Here is a 15,778-nt window from a genome sequence, read left to right as displayed (position 1 = left end):
CTATTTGGATCCTTGAAGCTCTGGCGCCCGAACCTCGTGTCGAGCTCTGCTTTGCAGATGGTAGCCAGACAGCAGAATGCCACATCTGACTTTACATCAGTGAACAAACCGTGGATAAAAATATGATCTGTTGCGAGTAATGGAGCTCCCCTGTGTGTGCATATGTGTAAAATTAATGTGTATGTGTGCTAAAATGTGTAGAGAGTCACACACACCAGCGCACAGAGGCAGGTCACGGTCGGACGTTGTAGGGAACCCCTGTGTTGCTGTAATGCAATCCTCCCACGGAGAATGTTCTGGTTTCAACCCTGCCCTGCGGAGTGTGCTTCCACTGCCAGGTATACAAACGCAGCCCCAAGCCTGCAGGGCGCGCCTTTAAGTCAGGCTATACGCCGACTGTATTGCAGTTAAACAGTATAATATTATATAACAACGACATGGTTCTGGGTTTGAGTTATCTCAGTTTACGCCACTTGTACAAAAGAACGGTTGTTTTGAGCCACAGTGGAGGATGCTTTTAGACATGTCAGTCAAAACAACAAGAGCCTTTCACGTCTGGCAATCATCTCCAACCATGTGGCTACAGACAAAAGAGAACAGTTTGGAATAGTTTGGGTTCATTTTTGCTTAGGAGAATTTTCTTTCTCCATCTCAGGCTCCTTTTTTTCTGTACCTGTTTATTCCTTCTAAATGCAGTCCTTTGCACACTGTGTGTCTTTTTCCTCCAGGATTGTTCACTCTCATGATTGAGAGTCAGCAGGGTCAGGCTGATTTCGTGGTGTTTAGATGCTGACGGAGGATGTTTGGTGGGAGGACCCTGTGGCTTGATGAGCTCCAAATGTTCAGGCATTGCTGAAAGATGCTTATTGCTTCTGACAGGTGATGAGGCTTTGTGGTTGAGAACACTGGAGGAGGCTGACTGGGGTTTGTCCTTGTTACTGATTTTAAGGTGGGTGTGGCAGTTGCTCAGGCTCAACCACAGACTTTTAGAGAATAGTCTAAGAAGATGCTTTGACGTAGCCAAAAACTCAGAGTCAACAGGTGGTGTGAAGAGTTACTGGCTATAAAGGTGGCTTTCTTCTTGTTTGTTCAGTTTTTGTCCATGTTACTCTGTTGATGACTCAATGAAAAGATGTCAATAAAACTCAAGTGAACTTTTATCCAGTGAGGTTGAGCTTGTTATGCTAGTTTGGGGCCAGTATGGGTTACTGTGAACATTTACATCATCACAGTTACTTGTTGTTGCCAAGTCATTATTGAAAATTGTAAGATAATCAAAGGGATTGACCTCATGTGTAGTGATCACTGTTTATTATGGATTATTCACTGATTATTTTGACATGCTTGGGTAGAAGCACAGAAGAAAGAAATCATTTTTTATCCTGCATATTTATTTACTTCTGTGACACATTTTATAAAAGGTTTTCAGTTTACAATTTCTTGTTTTACTGTAAATAAAACAGACTTTACATTTTTGTGAACTGAGTATTAAAGAGTACATAACATATTTTCAAGTATCCAACCCTCTTTGGGAGTGGATGCCTATATATGTCAAATGTAAGTGGATGAGTCAGAGGGAAAAAGGTGTTGACTGCTTAAGGTCAGAAATTGTTTTCTCAAAACCACCAACGATGTGTTGAGGGTAAATGTTTTGCAAGGTGTTCAAGCGATTCACTTTAACTACCTCATTCAAGCTGGGGGCCTATCATAAAGAGGAGATTAAGGAGAGAGATAAAAGGGGCAGTAGGTTTGGAGTAAGAGAGCTAATCGGGGTTAATTGCCTGCTGTTATTTCGACCCGAGGCAGAAAAGAGATAAGACAGTTGAGAGGAGAAGAGGGAGAAAAAAAACAGAGGAACGTTAAACTTCACACAGGAAGAGACATAGGAAGGTGCAACATGAAAGGAAAGGAAAGTTTGTGTGCAGTGAGACTAGTCGGAGAGAAGAAAAGGATTAAATTGGTGAAGCAAAGCAAGGCCCGAGGTGTGTCAACGTCAGAGAAACATCAGAGTGAGCGGAAGAGAGACGACTGACAGGGTTTAACACATTGTGCAATACATATTTCCAACCTGTTGAACAGCAGCATGTTTTGCCCATAATTACAAGCATGAATCACAGCCTACCGACCGGGTGTCACGAGGGGAGGGTGGATGAGAGAGAGCAGAGAGAGGATGGGAAAGGATGACAGAGAGCAGAGACAACAAAAGAAATGTGTGCCGTGCTCGAGCCCAGGAGGAAGTGTTGACAGAGAGTAATGGGAAAGAGTGTGAAAGTGAAAGCGTCAAGGTTGAACATGAACAGGACGGAGAAAAGTGGACAAATATGAAGTTCCTTAATGCTGAAAACCACCTTTCAGCTCCATTTTCTCTGTTTGAAACCAGAGAGAGAGGCTCTAAAAAGGTTTCCAATGTTGCAAACCCCCACCCCCCACCCCCACCCAACCACCTCACAAACACACACACACACACACACACACACACACACACGCACACAAAATTGTTGTATACACTCTCAGAAATGTGAATTTAATCCACATATATAATTATGGGTACAAACATTCTCACAAACACTCACACAGTAACATGAAACACCCACACAAACACTCTGAAAACTAAACAAGACCTCCACAGCAAACATACAACTGATACAAACACATTAATGTTTGTGATTGTAAAGAAAGCCACATGTCTTTGTTTTTTTGAGAATGGTCAAGAATGTGTGTGTGTGTGTGTGTGTGTGTGTGTGTGTGTGTGTGTGTGTGTGTGTGTGTGTGTGTGTGTGTGTGTGTGTGTGTGTGTGTGTGTGTGTGTGTGTGTGTGTGTGTGTGTGTGTGTGTGTGGGTGTTGAAGCGGCTGTTTGCCTGACAGATTGGTGCATTGAACATAGGAGCCATTTGTCTGACTGTCTGAAGCTATTAAGTGAGCTTTTATTTGAAGCCAGAGTAAACCTCCGACAGCCAGAAACCTCTAAAATTAGATTGGAAACGGAAAAAGCTTTATTGGCAGTGTCAGATGACTATGACCTGGCAATATGTAAACAGACGAGGCCATCGTCATAGAGACAAAGAAATAAACCAGAATATTGTTAAAAAAAAAGAGAGAGAGAGAGAGAAACCCTATAAACAGTGTGATGGTGCAGTGACTGGAGCAACACTTGGAAACTGTTGCTGGAGGTAATTTTTGTCATCAAATTCATTAAAAAGTCAGCCTCCAAGATAAATAATCACAAAATGTCTGAGAAAATGATGGCGGAGATATATTCTACCTCGTTGTTATGATTACAAATACCTCTGCAGTGTCCTAATTATCACTTGGACACCCAAGATGTGAGTGTCATTGAAGAAACATCTCACAGTGTCTGTCTGAAAGTTAATCACGGTCTTTATGTCCTCTCCACAGTCCATCAAAATCACCTCATCTTGCTATTGGCTGCTGCCATGGCAACGGCCCTGGATTCTTCCCATAACCTGGCCAGTGAGAGGAGTTCGATAGAAAGCACGTACGAGCTGACCAAATACCTGGAGTATCAGCTGAAGGAGATCAAAGATGTCTATGTGAGCCATTTTTTGTGATATCATCTGTTTTGTGTTTAGTGTGATCATTTATTAATTTAATTTAAGCCAACAAGGAACTCAACGTGCTCCTTTATGTAAATGTTTTTATTGCACCATCATCTTGCATACATTTATATGTAAACTATCTCATAGATCATGAACACACAAGACAGATAGACAAGAACATGAACAGATCATGAAAAGTAGCAGCTCTGAATAAACTCAATTAGAAAAACTGCAGCAAAAAGGTTCCCATTAAAAGAATCATCTGACATTTAAACTAGAAATAATCGGAACGGTTAGTTTTGCTCTCACCAAATTAAAATAAAAAGTACATCAAAAGCTCCATAAATAACACATTATATCTCATATATTTAATCCATACACACACTGAAATGTAAAAATGACTATTACTCCCAGCAAATAATAGTAGATTTTCTGTAAAACCTCAAATTGTTGATTTCCGGTTGTTTGTGTATAGATTTAACAGACTAGATATGTGTTATTTTGTGAACTTTAGAGGTGCTGATATATGTTAATCTCAACTTTGGATAGAGTCAGGTTAGCTCCCTGTTTCCCCTGTTTCCAGTCTTTATGTTAAGTACAGCTAATTGCCTCAAACTCTAGCTTCATACTCAATGCATAGACATGAGAATTATGTTATATTACATGAGAATCTTCTCATCTCACTCTTAGTAAGAAAGCCCATATACATATTCACCAATATGTCAAATATTTCGTGCAGATTTGCCTTCTGTTTGTCTTTAAAAAACAGAGGTGTATATTTATTGTAGTCATTAATGCTAAAGGTTTTGCTGTTAAATGCTTGATTGAGAGATGACACAGTGCAGATATCATTTTAGCGCCCAGCATCCTATATGCTTACATGCCATATCATCATTGAACAACATGGCTAAAAATAAGGTTAGCCAAACCTATCTGGAAGACAAAATGAAGCCAATCTTTAAAGTTATATTTTTAAGGATCTCGTGCAGTTCAAATGCTGACTTCTGCTCCAACTTTGGTCTACCGTTCACACACCATACACGTATTTGTGCACACACAGTTTTCCTGTGTAAACGGGGACTATTACCACTGATATGACTTTCAGTTTTACCTCTCAATAAAGTGGTTTAGATAATCAAGTTGAAATGTTGCCTTGTTCACAACCTGTCAATCTGTTCACTTGTGAGTTTGTTTTTATTTTTATTTTTTTGTTGTGGTGATGTTTTCATGTTCCCAAATCTCAGCAAATACTTAAAAAGTATTATGACAGCTAAATGAGAATGATGCCCATTGCCAATAAGAATGATCCTTTAAACTTTTTTATCCTCTTCTCTTATATCTCCTCCAGCTGACCTACCTAGGTCCCCCCTTCAACGAAAAGGACTTCTCCCCTCCGAGGCCCAACAGCACGGCCCTGTCCCTGCCAAGTGCTGCCACCCGTCTGGAGCTGTGGCACGGCCTAGAGAACCAAGCCAGGCTCGCCCAGAACCAAAAGGCCTACTCTGTCCTGTTAGCGGCTGTGAGGGAGCTGGCCCGCTCCACCCTTTGCCCCTCCCTCAAGACCTCCCTGCTGCACTTCTGCACGGGCCTCGATGGGCTTCTGGGCTCCATTTCTGCGCTGATGACCACTCTAGGTTACGCACTTCCTCCTTCATCTGCAAACTCGGGAAGTGATGTGAACACTGGCGGGCTGCAGCACCTTCAGATGGGGGCGGGAGGAGACCAACCAGCCCCACTGATGAGCCAGAACCTGTACAGGTCCAGAGCTGGGACAAGGGCAGAGTCCAGTCAGCGTAACGAAAGACGAAGTGGTATGAGGGTGGTCAGTGGTGAGAGGGAGGACAGCCTCACCAGGGACGTGGTGGAAAAAAGGAGAGGGAAAGAGAGGAAGAGAGCAGAGGTAACCGCAGCTGGAGGAAGGAGTGGCAGATTGAAGGAAAAGGGAAGAGGTGAGAGAGGGAGGAGAGGGAGGAGGGAGGAGCCTGAGAGTCGGGAATGGGCCTTAAGCGAAGAAGGGAAAGCAGGTGAGGAGGAAGAGGAGGAGCTGGAGCAGGACGGAGCTGCAGAAACAGGAGGCAGGAGGAGGCGGTTGTTGAGTATCAATGAGGATGGAGAGGAGGGTGAGAGGCAGCCTGGAGCCATGGTCAGTGTGTCATACCCGGGCACGGAGAGCTCCAGCTCCCTCCTCCAACCGATCATCCAATCCAACAACAACAACAACAATCAATACAGCTACAACCTCAACTTACATCACTCAGACACACTTAGACAGGAAGATGGTGTTTTTGTAGAGCGAGGGAGGGTTTTTTTAATGGAGGAGGAGAGGCAAATAGACATGGAGGGTACCTCCTCATCCACTTCTACCTCTTTCTCTACTCTGCATCATCAGCGCCGGCCTCCTCGCTCACTCTTCTCCCCAACCCTCCAACCTCCTCTATCCACCTTCTCTTTCCTCTACCAGTTCGGAGCAGGTGAGGAGCACACCCTGCTTCCCCAGCCTGTCCCCCTGTCTTTACGAAGGGGCACCTCCCTCCTCTCGCCTTCCTTTACTCCGCTCCTCTCCTCCACCTCCTCTTCTTCTGCCTCCTCTTCGCTCCTTTCGGTGCGACCGACAATGAACGACTTCGCCAGGAAGGTGGAGGGGTTTTGGATATTGCGAGAGCTGCAGAGCTGGCTCTGGCGATCAGCAAAGGACTTCAACCGCCTCAAGAGGAGACTCAGAGGCTGACACAAATGAGATGAACTTGGACATGGAAAAAACACACAAATATGCAGTGTATCAAAAATCTTTTATTTGCACAAAATCGGAGCAGAAACGAAAACAAAAGCTTTAACAGACATTCGTATTTAACACATTCATTCATCCCATACTGGAATAAGTGAATGAATGATTATTTGGCAGGTTACCAGAAGCGCTAATGGAATATAACCCACACAAAGGCAACACATTACCAGCACTGTCACCCGCCTAATGCACATAGCAGCTCATTGAGCTAGACACACTGAGACTGGGCTGAGTTACTGGACTTCACGGCTCGTAGATCAACACAAATACCACTGTAGGTGGTTAGACACACACATTCACACGCGCACACACACACACACACACGCGGTTAGACTGAGTGACAGACAGAGAGACAGACAGTGCAGCCATTGATTGAAAACTGATTCACTGACCCAAGATGCGTGAATCAGCAAACATTCATTTTCTCTGAAGGAAGAAGGGAAACTTTCTGAATGGGCAAAAGACAAAAGGAGAGTGAGGAAATAGGAAATAGCCAGAGGGATGAAGAGGGCACATAGGAGGAGAGGAAGAAGCAGAAAAGGAGAGGAAGACGGGAATAAGCATGAGTCAGCGGATGTGCACTGGAAAGAACGGGCAGAGGGGTATTGCTGAGTAATTACAAGTCCGCTGTTCAGTTACAGTAACTCTACAACAGCGCTGCACATACAGTATTGTCCAGTCAGAGGTGGTCAATACCACACACTTACACTTATTCTGGTATTTGGACCCTTAACATAGCCATTCACTTCTATGCTGCTTTTCATTCAGTGCTTGCTCATTTGTACCGCTTTTTTACAATTTCCGTACAATTTTCCGTAGAAAGAAATATTTAACACAACCTTAAAAATGTTTCAGAATAGAAATCATTTTCCTAAAACCTAATTTTTCTGTATTCACAGGAAAAGTTCCACATGTGAGGAAATAGTTCTTGCAGACAGAAGATCGATACCATTTTCATATCTGTTCAAGCTATCGCTGGTTAGCTTAGTGTAGCATAAAGACTCGAAACAGGGTGAACAGCAGTCCTGGCTCTGTCAAAATCTGCATGTACCAGCACTCTTAGGCCCTGTTCACAAGTGGCATTAACATGTGTTTTGGGTGATCACAAATGCACCGTCCATTCACACCTGGCATTAGAGTGCGTACTCAAGGGACCTTGTGATCAGATCTCACTGCTTAAAGAGACCGTATAGACTGTCTGCTTTTGATCACATTACCCAAGACACCTTTTAATGCAGAGTGTGAACAGGTCCGTAGAAATATATATAACCCAACTCATAACTGTAACTTGTTGGCAGATGGATTGATAAACTGTTGTCCAAAAAGAAACAGCTCTAACATTTAACTCCCTACAAAGACATTTTTACATTTCTCTTTGTGTATGTTTTAATAAATCAAGATACAGTGTGTTAGTTAGTGATGCTTTTAGGCAGATTTTATTAGCTAACTGTTTCCCCCTGCTTTCAACCTAGATTTATACATCTGCATAAACAGGGTTACCTAGCTTGTAACCTGCTATCAGTTGTGGCTAGAGCGTAGCCTCTGAATGGAAACACAGTAGGCCTAAACATGAAGAATAATACCTGTAGCATAACATACACTATTGGTATCTATGACGGGACTCTTAACCCATTGCTCTGACCATAAATCCAGCTTCAGTCTTTTCTGCTGGGCTAAGCTAACTTTGTCCTAGCTCCAGCTTCACTTTTAACAGACATGTTTAAGTGGTTTTGATTTTCCTAATTCTCTGCAAGAATGTGTATTTACCAAAGAGTTGAACTATTCCTTTAAATACTCTTACCAAAAAAAATGAGACAAACTGTGGTAAATTTTTCATGCCTTTTAAAACAGAGACTTCTTCCACTGGCACAGATGGCTTAATTCCTTTTTTGGGGGGGGGGGGGGATAAATCTATTGTTTGTTATGTCTTTGCAATGTGCCTTGGATGATATGGCTTGAGGTTATGTATCATATCTCTATAGTATTTATTGAACGAGATCTCTATTTATTTTTCTCCTGTGTGAAAATACTGTATCATAACTCAAGAGAGAATAAATACTAGCTTTTGTACAGAGCGTGGTATTATTGGTCATTTGGGAACACATGGGGAGAAGAGACAAAAAAAAAGAAAAAAGTATGCATATGGGATTTTTGTTTGCAATGGTTTTAGTTTTATAGGGATGGTTTCGGGTGATTGGCACAAGGGGAGAGGAGTTTGGGGTCGGCAAACAAAGGCCGGCTCACATTCATGGCAAAAAATAGAGCAAGGGAGGCGGGGTATGAGAGAGTTTTTATTTGTCTGTCCTGGTGAAAATTTACGATCTCTCTTTTTTTCCTTTCATCTTTCTCTTCCCACCTCCCACTGCATCGTTCCTCCTCCCTCTCTGCTTTCTTTTCTCATCACACTATCTCACGAAGCTCCTCTTGCCCCCAAAACATCCCTCTGACCTATGACAGTAAGAGATTTACATGTGCACAAACAGGCACAGGTACAAACACACACCTCTTAATCCCACCAACCGCCTGGCTCTCTTGTTGTGTCTGTGTTTCAGCGCCTCCGATCTGTCTGTCTCTGTCACCGCCTCTCTCTTATCGTTTTCGCACATCCTTTGTATCCTGCACCCACTCTTTTATCGTTTCTTCACCTGTTATCTTTTCTCTTTTCTCTCCTGTTTGGCTTTATTGCTCTCAACTATGCTTTTTTCCCATGTGATATGTAGCTCTTTGGTTCCCTCTCCTCGCCTCAGGCAAGATATTAAAGGATCAATGAGAATCTCCTTTCCATCAGCTCCAAGGTACACACCTGCAAACAGCTGCACACCTACCCTGACACACACACACACACACACACACACACACACACACACACACACACACACACACACACACACACACACACACACACACACACACACACACACAGATATCAGACCATGGTCACTTTTGGGGACATCACATTGACTTACATTCATTTATTTGAGACTTACCCTAATCCTGACCCTAACCCTAACCTTAACCCAGACCAAAAAATCTGCTTTTTCCCAACAACCCATCCCCAATTAACCAGTTCTAAGTTTGAAATGTGCTCTCCCAAAAGTAGCCTATGATAGACCACACACATACCCACTGGCAAACAAGCGCCCACATGAACCTTAAAAGCAGCATTAGCTGAGCAGGATGTGACTTCTATGTGGGGTCGACCGTCGACTGTGTCAACGCTGACACATCATCGCACATAGTCATGAGTGAAAGTATGGGGAAAGGGTTAATGCTGACAGAGACATGACACATATGTATACACACTCACATATACACACCCGAGACGCTGTGTGTTTTTTACATTCAGTAAGCAATGGCTGTGGGGCCGCCAGGAGCCAACAAAGACAGCTTTGTATGGTCTGTGTGTGTGTTTTTTTGTCTGTCTGTGTGTGTATGCATATGCTTTGCCCCTGTGTGGGCTTGCAATCGCAGCACGTGTGTGAATCATTATCTCTATGTGTCAGAACTTTGTTGGAATGAGGCTTGTCATGCATAGCTATCTAACAGCAATCACTCACCGTTGTCTCTCTCTTTCTCTATCTTTCTGTCTCTGTCAGCGAAGCAGAGACAAATTGCTGTAACTAATACGTAACAGGATAGCTGAGCACTGTTAGTATGACTCAGCTGGCAAGTCATTCGATAAGAACAGATACTGTGAGTGACAAGGCATTGACATTATTGCCTTGTTTGGTCTATCAGGCAGCTGCTGACAGAAGAACGCTCTGCTGCTCCTCTTTAAAACTCCAGACAGGCCTGTCCGCCTGATTGGCAGACTGTGATCTAATACAAAACTTATAGTCTACAGAGGAGTTGATGTGCAGGCCATCTTGTTGAGGAACTTTTATTTGCTCTCGCAGAGGACCCTTTTTGTTCTTGTTCTTTCGCTCCCCCTCCTACCTCCTTCTAGCTTTAAAAGAAAAAACAAAATGTCTGCAACCCTATTAATTGTGCTGCTGCCTGTCTTGGCCAAGATGTTCTTGTAAAACACATTTGTAATCTTAACAAGACTTTCCCTTGTTAAATAAAGGCTAAATAATTATTTTAAAAACAAGAATTTGATATAATAGCCCCCATATTCACCCCATGTGTACCCCTGCGGGTCAGGTGCATATGATAACACATGTTAATACAATGTGCTGAGTGATAGCAGGCTAATTAGCACCATCTCAAAACTGATTAAAAAATTACAACTTTCTCTGTCTCCGTAAGATTTGAGGAGTTATTTCTGAAATCCAATGTTTCAGAGGTTAAAGTCCAGTTTTTTCCTGAATAGACAAATATAGTAACTGGCAGTTGGAGCACATTTATGTCTTGGATGGTCATCAGTATAAAATATGAGCAGCTAAGTTAGAAAGAATATGCTTCTTAGATTGACAAGTCAAAGGTCATTGCACATGAATCAGCAGGGAGAGAAGTCGAACTAGAACTCCCTCAGAGGGTTTCTCTGAATTTTAAATTCAGAGTCTAACAAAGTGGATGCCAGATTGTCTTACAGTTTTTAAACCCTCCTCACCTTTAAGATATTGGATTAGGCTTCATCCGACAATATTTGTAACTTTCTGAGACTGACAATCACGCACCACTTCATACCGCTTCACCAGGTGTGCGGAAGTGAGTGTTGGCAAGGTTTGAATGTGTCTGTCAAGCTGTCTCTTCAACTTCTTCAATCAATTACTTTCAATTACTTACTTTCCCTGCGTGTTACTGAGTATGGCACAATAAATGCCTTTCAGGAGAGACTATCTGCAAATGTGAACAGTTATCACCATTTGTACAGTTCCAAACAGGTGTGAACACTTTTGCCTTCAGACACATGAACACTTAAAATAATTCAGTGTCAGAGTGAATTTTGGTTGAATTCAGCAATTATGTCACGTAGTTAAAATGTTACAGACGCTCCATATATTAAAAAATCAAAAGAGTATTAGATGTGTGATAAACCTATCATCAAGAACACATTTTCTTCCTGGTCACCTAAAAACATAAAATATAGTAAAACCTTAGTTTCACATGGTCGTTTTTGCTTGCAACTGACCAATAGGCCGACCTCGTAAAAAATCTGGTGTATTCCTTTAAGATGCACAGATGCTTTCTTTGAGCCGTTTCTGGACCTCCTCTTCCTCTCTGTTCGTTTGTCCCTCTTTCTCTTTTTTGCTCTTTATCCTTTTTTTTGTCACACTCTCTCCCAATCTTTTTTCCATATGTGTCTTTGCCTTCCCTCTCCGTGTACACCCATATGCCATCCCATCTAACTGCACGACTAGCCATTTTGTGTCATTTTGTGTCATTTTTGCTTCATTTTCACCCCACGTGTCCCCTTTTCTCTGCTACAATCAGACCCTTTCACGCTTTCCTCAAATTCCCTCGGCCACCCCCGCGCTCTCTCCCTCTTTTTCCATCTGTCTATCTCCTTCTCTCTCTTTCTCTCTGCCTCCTCCTTCCTCTCCTTCCCTCTCTGTTCTGCTCACCTGCAGCACATAAAAATTCCTCTTTTCTTTCTCCAGAGGATTGTTCGGTCGCTCAGGGATTTACTGCATTCCTCTATGCTTTCTCTCTGTCTCTCTGTATCTATCTCCCCTTGTTTCTCTCTGTTTTGGCAGAACTACACAGCATTTGATTCAGCCTATCTTCTGCTTTGTCTTTTTAACACATTTATATCCCTCTTAAAGCCACTCTGTTTTATTCGTTCTACATCCCTCACTGTGTTTATAATAACACATACTAATCCTATACCTGTCATTGCCATTACCCAACCCTATTTTTCCCCCCTTTAGCACCCACTATTTGTGCCCCACCTGGCCCCTCCCTCCTGCTGGGTTTCTGCCATGAGCTGGAACATCCCGCCTCCACTTACTTAGCTGGAGGGCGCAGGGTTGGGCTGCAGCTTTTCACTGCCGTTTTGGGGTTGGTGGGGGTGGTGGGTGCAGGGGTGCTCCAGGGCCCGGGGCCTGGGATGAGGTTGATTTATGAGTTAATCAATCGGTCGTCCGTGTGAGTGAGCAAAACCGCAGAGGTGTGTGAACTCTTTCATGTCACTGTCTGTGCTTGTTGACTTAGTCCCTTAGGAAAACACCACGAGCTGTCATCCTGCTTGTTGCTCAGCTCTTCAACATGTTTTTAAAAGTAATTAGGTGGAAAATGGGGATGGGCATTCATTCAGCTGACAGTTGAATGGCTTGTATGTGTGGATGTGTGTGTAATGTATGGTTGTGTGGTTGTAAAGCCATGAAAACAGAAGACCTTCCTAACATGAAGCAGTGAAATCCCACTCTGTATTGGGTGATTTTTCTGCCTTATAAACAAATTCACAGAAACTAGTTTTGATTTACTTCATCGGCTTATCAAATGTATTTGCCTACAATGACAAAAAAAAAAAAAAAAACTTTCCCACCATAGTTACACAATCAACAAACCCAGAGGAACCACTGAAGTTATTTTTCTCACCACCTGCTTTGAGTAAATTCAATATTCACTGAAACTGGACTGGTTCGCCAACTTCTATACAGAAATAGCTGGGTCTCTTTTGGTTGCTACATGTTCACATCAACTCTCTGCTATTTCATGCTGAGCAGGTAGTGTCTAAGCAGCTTGTGCCAACTTGTGAGCTGGGAGCTGCTGTCCATGGTTAATGGGGTTTAGAGCATTTGTGACTTAGTGGGGGATTCAGACCGAAAAAAACATTAAAACAATGCAGGGAACTGCATTGCTGGGGGCATGTTTCTTCATGTACTGGAGAAAATATGAAATACAATCAAAGAAGTCCAGTTTTGAAAACATATTTTCGCATTTAAAGGCTTATCAGAATAGTCATGACATGATTTTACATTATCACAACAGCAACAACTTTAGGCTATCTTTTATTATTATAATTACATGTTAATGGTAGAAATACATAATGAAAAGTGCATTATAGAATATAAACACATAGACAGCAGAAATGTGTATGTCCAGTGCAGCACCTTGCCAGATTATGTCATGTTGTGTTGCAGCGAAAGTTGGATTAACTTTTCTCCCATTGCTGCATTGACTGACCCTGATACACTGTATCTGGTCACCCATCAGATTCTGTGACCTGCAGTGTTAGTTAGGTTGGTTGTGTTTAGGCATGAGGAGTGAGATGTGTAGGGTTAGGGTAAAAACACCAGGGCAGGTCACAAAATCTAATCTGTCACCAAATACAGTGTAACATCCCCATTTAAATGAATGAGAGCACTTTGTTTTTTTTTCATGCAGGGCTAATGTCTGTCTGCAGGCAGATAATACAGAATACTGCAGAGCTAAACTGCTGAGAGTGGCTAAGCTGCACATAACTGCAGAATAAAATGTGGATTCTCAGTGGGATCTTCAGTAGCAATAACAGGACTAGCAAGCCCTCTATGTTATGAAGGGTCAGTGCTCATGTCAAAATTATTGCTGAGGTGATACAACAAGATGAAGTCTCCTGATATATAAAAGTAACACGAGCTGGAAGTGAAGATCATCCCAAAGCTGTTGTTTCGTCTGATCAATTATTTATTCTGTCAGGACGCTGATTGGGTTTATCACACTTGAACACAATGAACACATCCTACTTATAAGTATTGTGTGTGTATCCAGAGCCTGATTTATCGCATTCCTCCAGGCAGTAGAGCTACGTTGTCCAAAAACTATTAAAAACACATTAATGAGTCACACCGCTGCATTGGGTGACATATTCCTTCACCACAAAGATTATTATCCCGCTAGTTTGTTTTTAAAACAGCTCCAAAGACTATTAACAGTGATCATGTTTTGAGTCTCCAGAGAGTAGTTCAGTGTACACATCACAGTTGCTACATATCACAACTTCTTGACTTTGTGCTACATCGTAAATTCCTCAAAGAACTTCAGTACAAAGTCAAGACGTTGCGATATGTAGCACAACTAGCTGGCTAGCTTTATACAGACAAAACTGTCCACCATGCTAAAACATCTGGGAAAAGTGTAGCCCAAAAGTGTAAACGAAAAAATTATTAAAAAAGGGAAATCTGTATTGAAGCTGTACTCATTTTTTAGAATTTTTTTTTTTTTTGTAATCAGGATGGTCAGTTTTATCAGTGAGAGTTATGCAGCATGAGGCGGAAGTTACTATGGTAACCTGCAGCTTAAAATATAATTCATGATGGTAAACAGTCAGCCAGAACTATGTTTGAGGTGTTCTGTAACAGTAATTCAGGTTAAAGCTAATCTTTGCAGGTTAAAGCATAGAGAAGCAAACAAAGTGCAGATTTCCACCTCCCCAAACTAAAGTATCTTGTCCAGGTTTCAGTCCAATGAAAGCATTAGACACATTTGACGTAAATGTAATGCCTCAGATTGATCTGATCTTAGTTGCAATACACAACATTCAGCCGCTAGATGTCACATTATTGCACCAACATCTCAGACCAAAACAAATGTGTGGAAGCGTTTCCTGAACTGACAGTTTACGTAACTCATATCAAACGGTCAAACTAGGCAGTGCTGATCAAATATGGATAAAGATTCTGTTTCTGCATTGCCTGTTTCAAATTCTTTCAGAAACAAATTTTAGTGTACTGTTTTAATTTGAGAAAGTTTGTGACATGGCCGCCTCTTAGAAGAGGACATGGAGGACACAGAGGGATTCAGATGCACTAACATGCACGCTCACATGCAATAACATGCATGCGCGGCCGGACAGGCTACCAACACGAAGAACAGAGAAGCTCGGATAACAACACACTCGCAGGGGAGTGTGGCTTAATTCTCTGCTCCAGTCACCATTTCCTCACTACATCCTAATAGCAAATAGTTGTTTGCTGACATCTAGTGAGGCTGAATATCACTTATTGCACCTTTAAACTTCCACATAATACAAGATGGAATATGTGGGCTGTCCATGGTGGCCTGTTTTAGTAGACCAGTCTACACTGAGTGATCTAAGAAATCAGGTGTTATGGGTTAGGGTTAGGGTTTTGAGTGTGTGTGTGTTTTTCTGCTGTGGTTATGCTGTTTTTTTTCCTTTCTCTGCCTCTTGTGCTTGTCTATCTTTATTATATAGTTGTGTGTGTGAGAAAAAAAACAAGTGAGAGCTACTTTAAAGGAGCAAGACAGAGAGCGACAGAGTGAGACAGCAGAGACACAGGAAATGTTTGATGGCATCTAATAAGTCTGATAACTGACACGCATCCTGGCAAAAACACAGATGAACAAATGCAAAACAAAGCTGGAAGCAGTGGGGGTGGCTAGCAGATAGCAAAACAGAATGAGGTAAACACGCATCCAAACACGGGGTATATATCGGCACCTTTGTTCCCTGAGCCAAGCTATCCTGAATTGATTCCAGCGACTATAGCCAGGAACCTCCCTATGCGCATTTGTTTTGCTCATTTTATGACAATCATACTCATCCCCATC

The 15,778-nt window shown here is 42.3% G+C and overlaps 2 protein-coding genes across 2 annotated transcripts in view; both read left to right on the top strand.

The window, feature by feature from the left end:
• Positions 1 to 15,778, top strand: part of ubxn1 (UBX domain protein 1) — a 109,089-nt gene that overhangs the window by 22,872 nt on the left and 70,439 nt on the right. The gene's annotated exons all lie outside the window — the stretch shown is intronic.
• Positions 272 to 6,286, top strand: clcf1 (cardiotrophin-like cytokine factor 1). Its single transcript, XM_062425219.1, has 5 exons — positions 272 to 338; positions 729 to 761; positions 3,398 to 3,552; positions 4,907 to 5,234; positions 6,165 to 6,286. Exons 1-5 carry the CDS (start codon positions 272 to 274, stop codon positions 6,284 to 6,286), a joined length of 705 nt encoding a protein of 234 aa, XP_062281203.1.

This window comes from Scomber scombrus, chromosome 9 (assembly GCF_963691925.1).
Source record: "Scomber scombrus chromosome 9, fScoSco1.1, whole genome shotgun sequence".
Classification (NCBI taxonomy): Eukaryota; Metazoa; Chordata; class Actinopteri; order Scombriformes; family Scombridae; genus Scomber; species Scomber scombrus.
The sequence above is the reverse complement of the archived record's forward strand: the minus strand, read 5'-3'. Positions and strand labels throughout refer to the sequence as shown.

Coding starts and splice junctions, on each gene's coding strand:
- clcf1 (XM_062425219.1), top strand. CDS start 272: ATGCAATCCTCCCACGGAGAATGTTCTGGTTTCAACCCTGCCCTGCGG. Junction 762..3,397: donor CATGATTGAGAGTCAGCAGG/GTCAGGCTGATT, acceptor TCCTCTCCACAG/TCCATCAAAATCACCTCATC. Junction 3,553..4,906: donor AGGAGATCAAAGATGTCTAT/GTGAGCCATTTT, acceptor TATCTCCTCCAG/CTGACCTACCTAGGTCCCCC.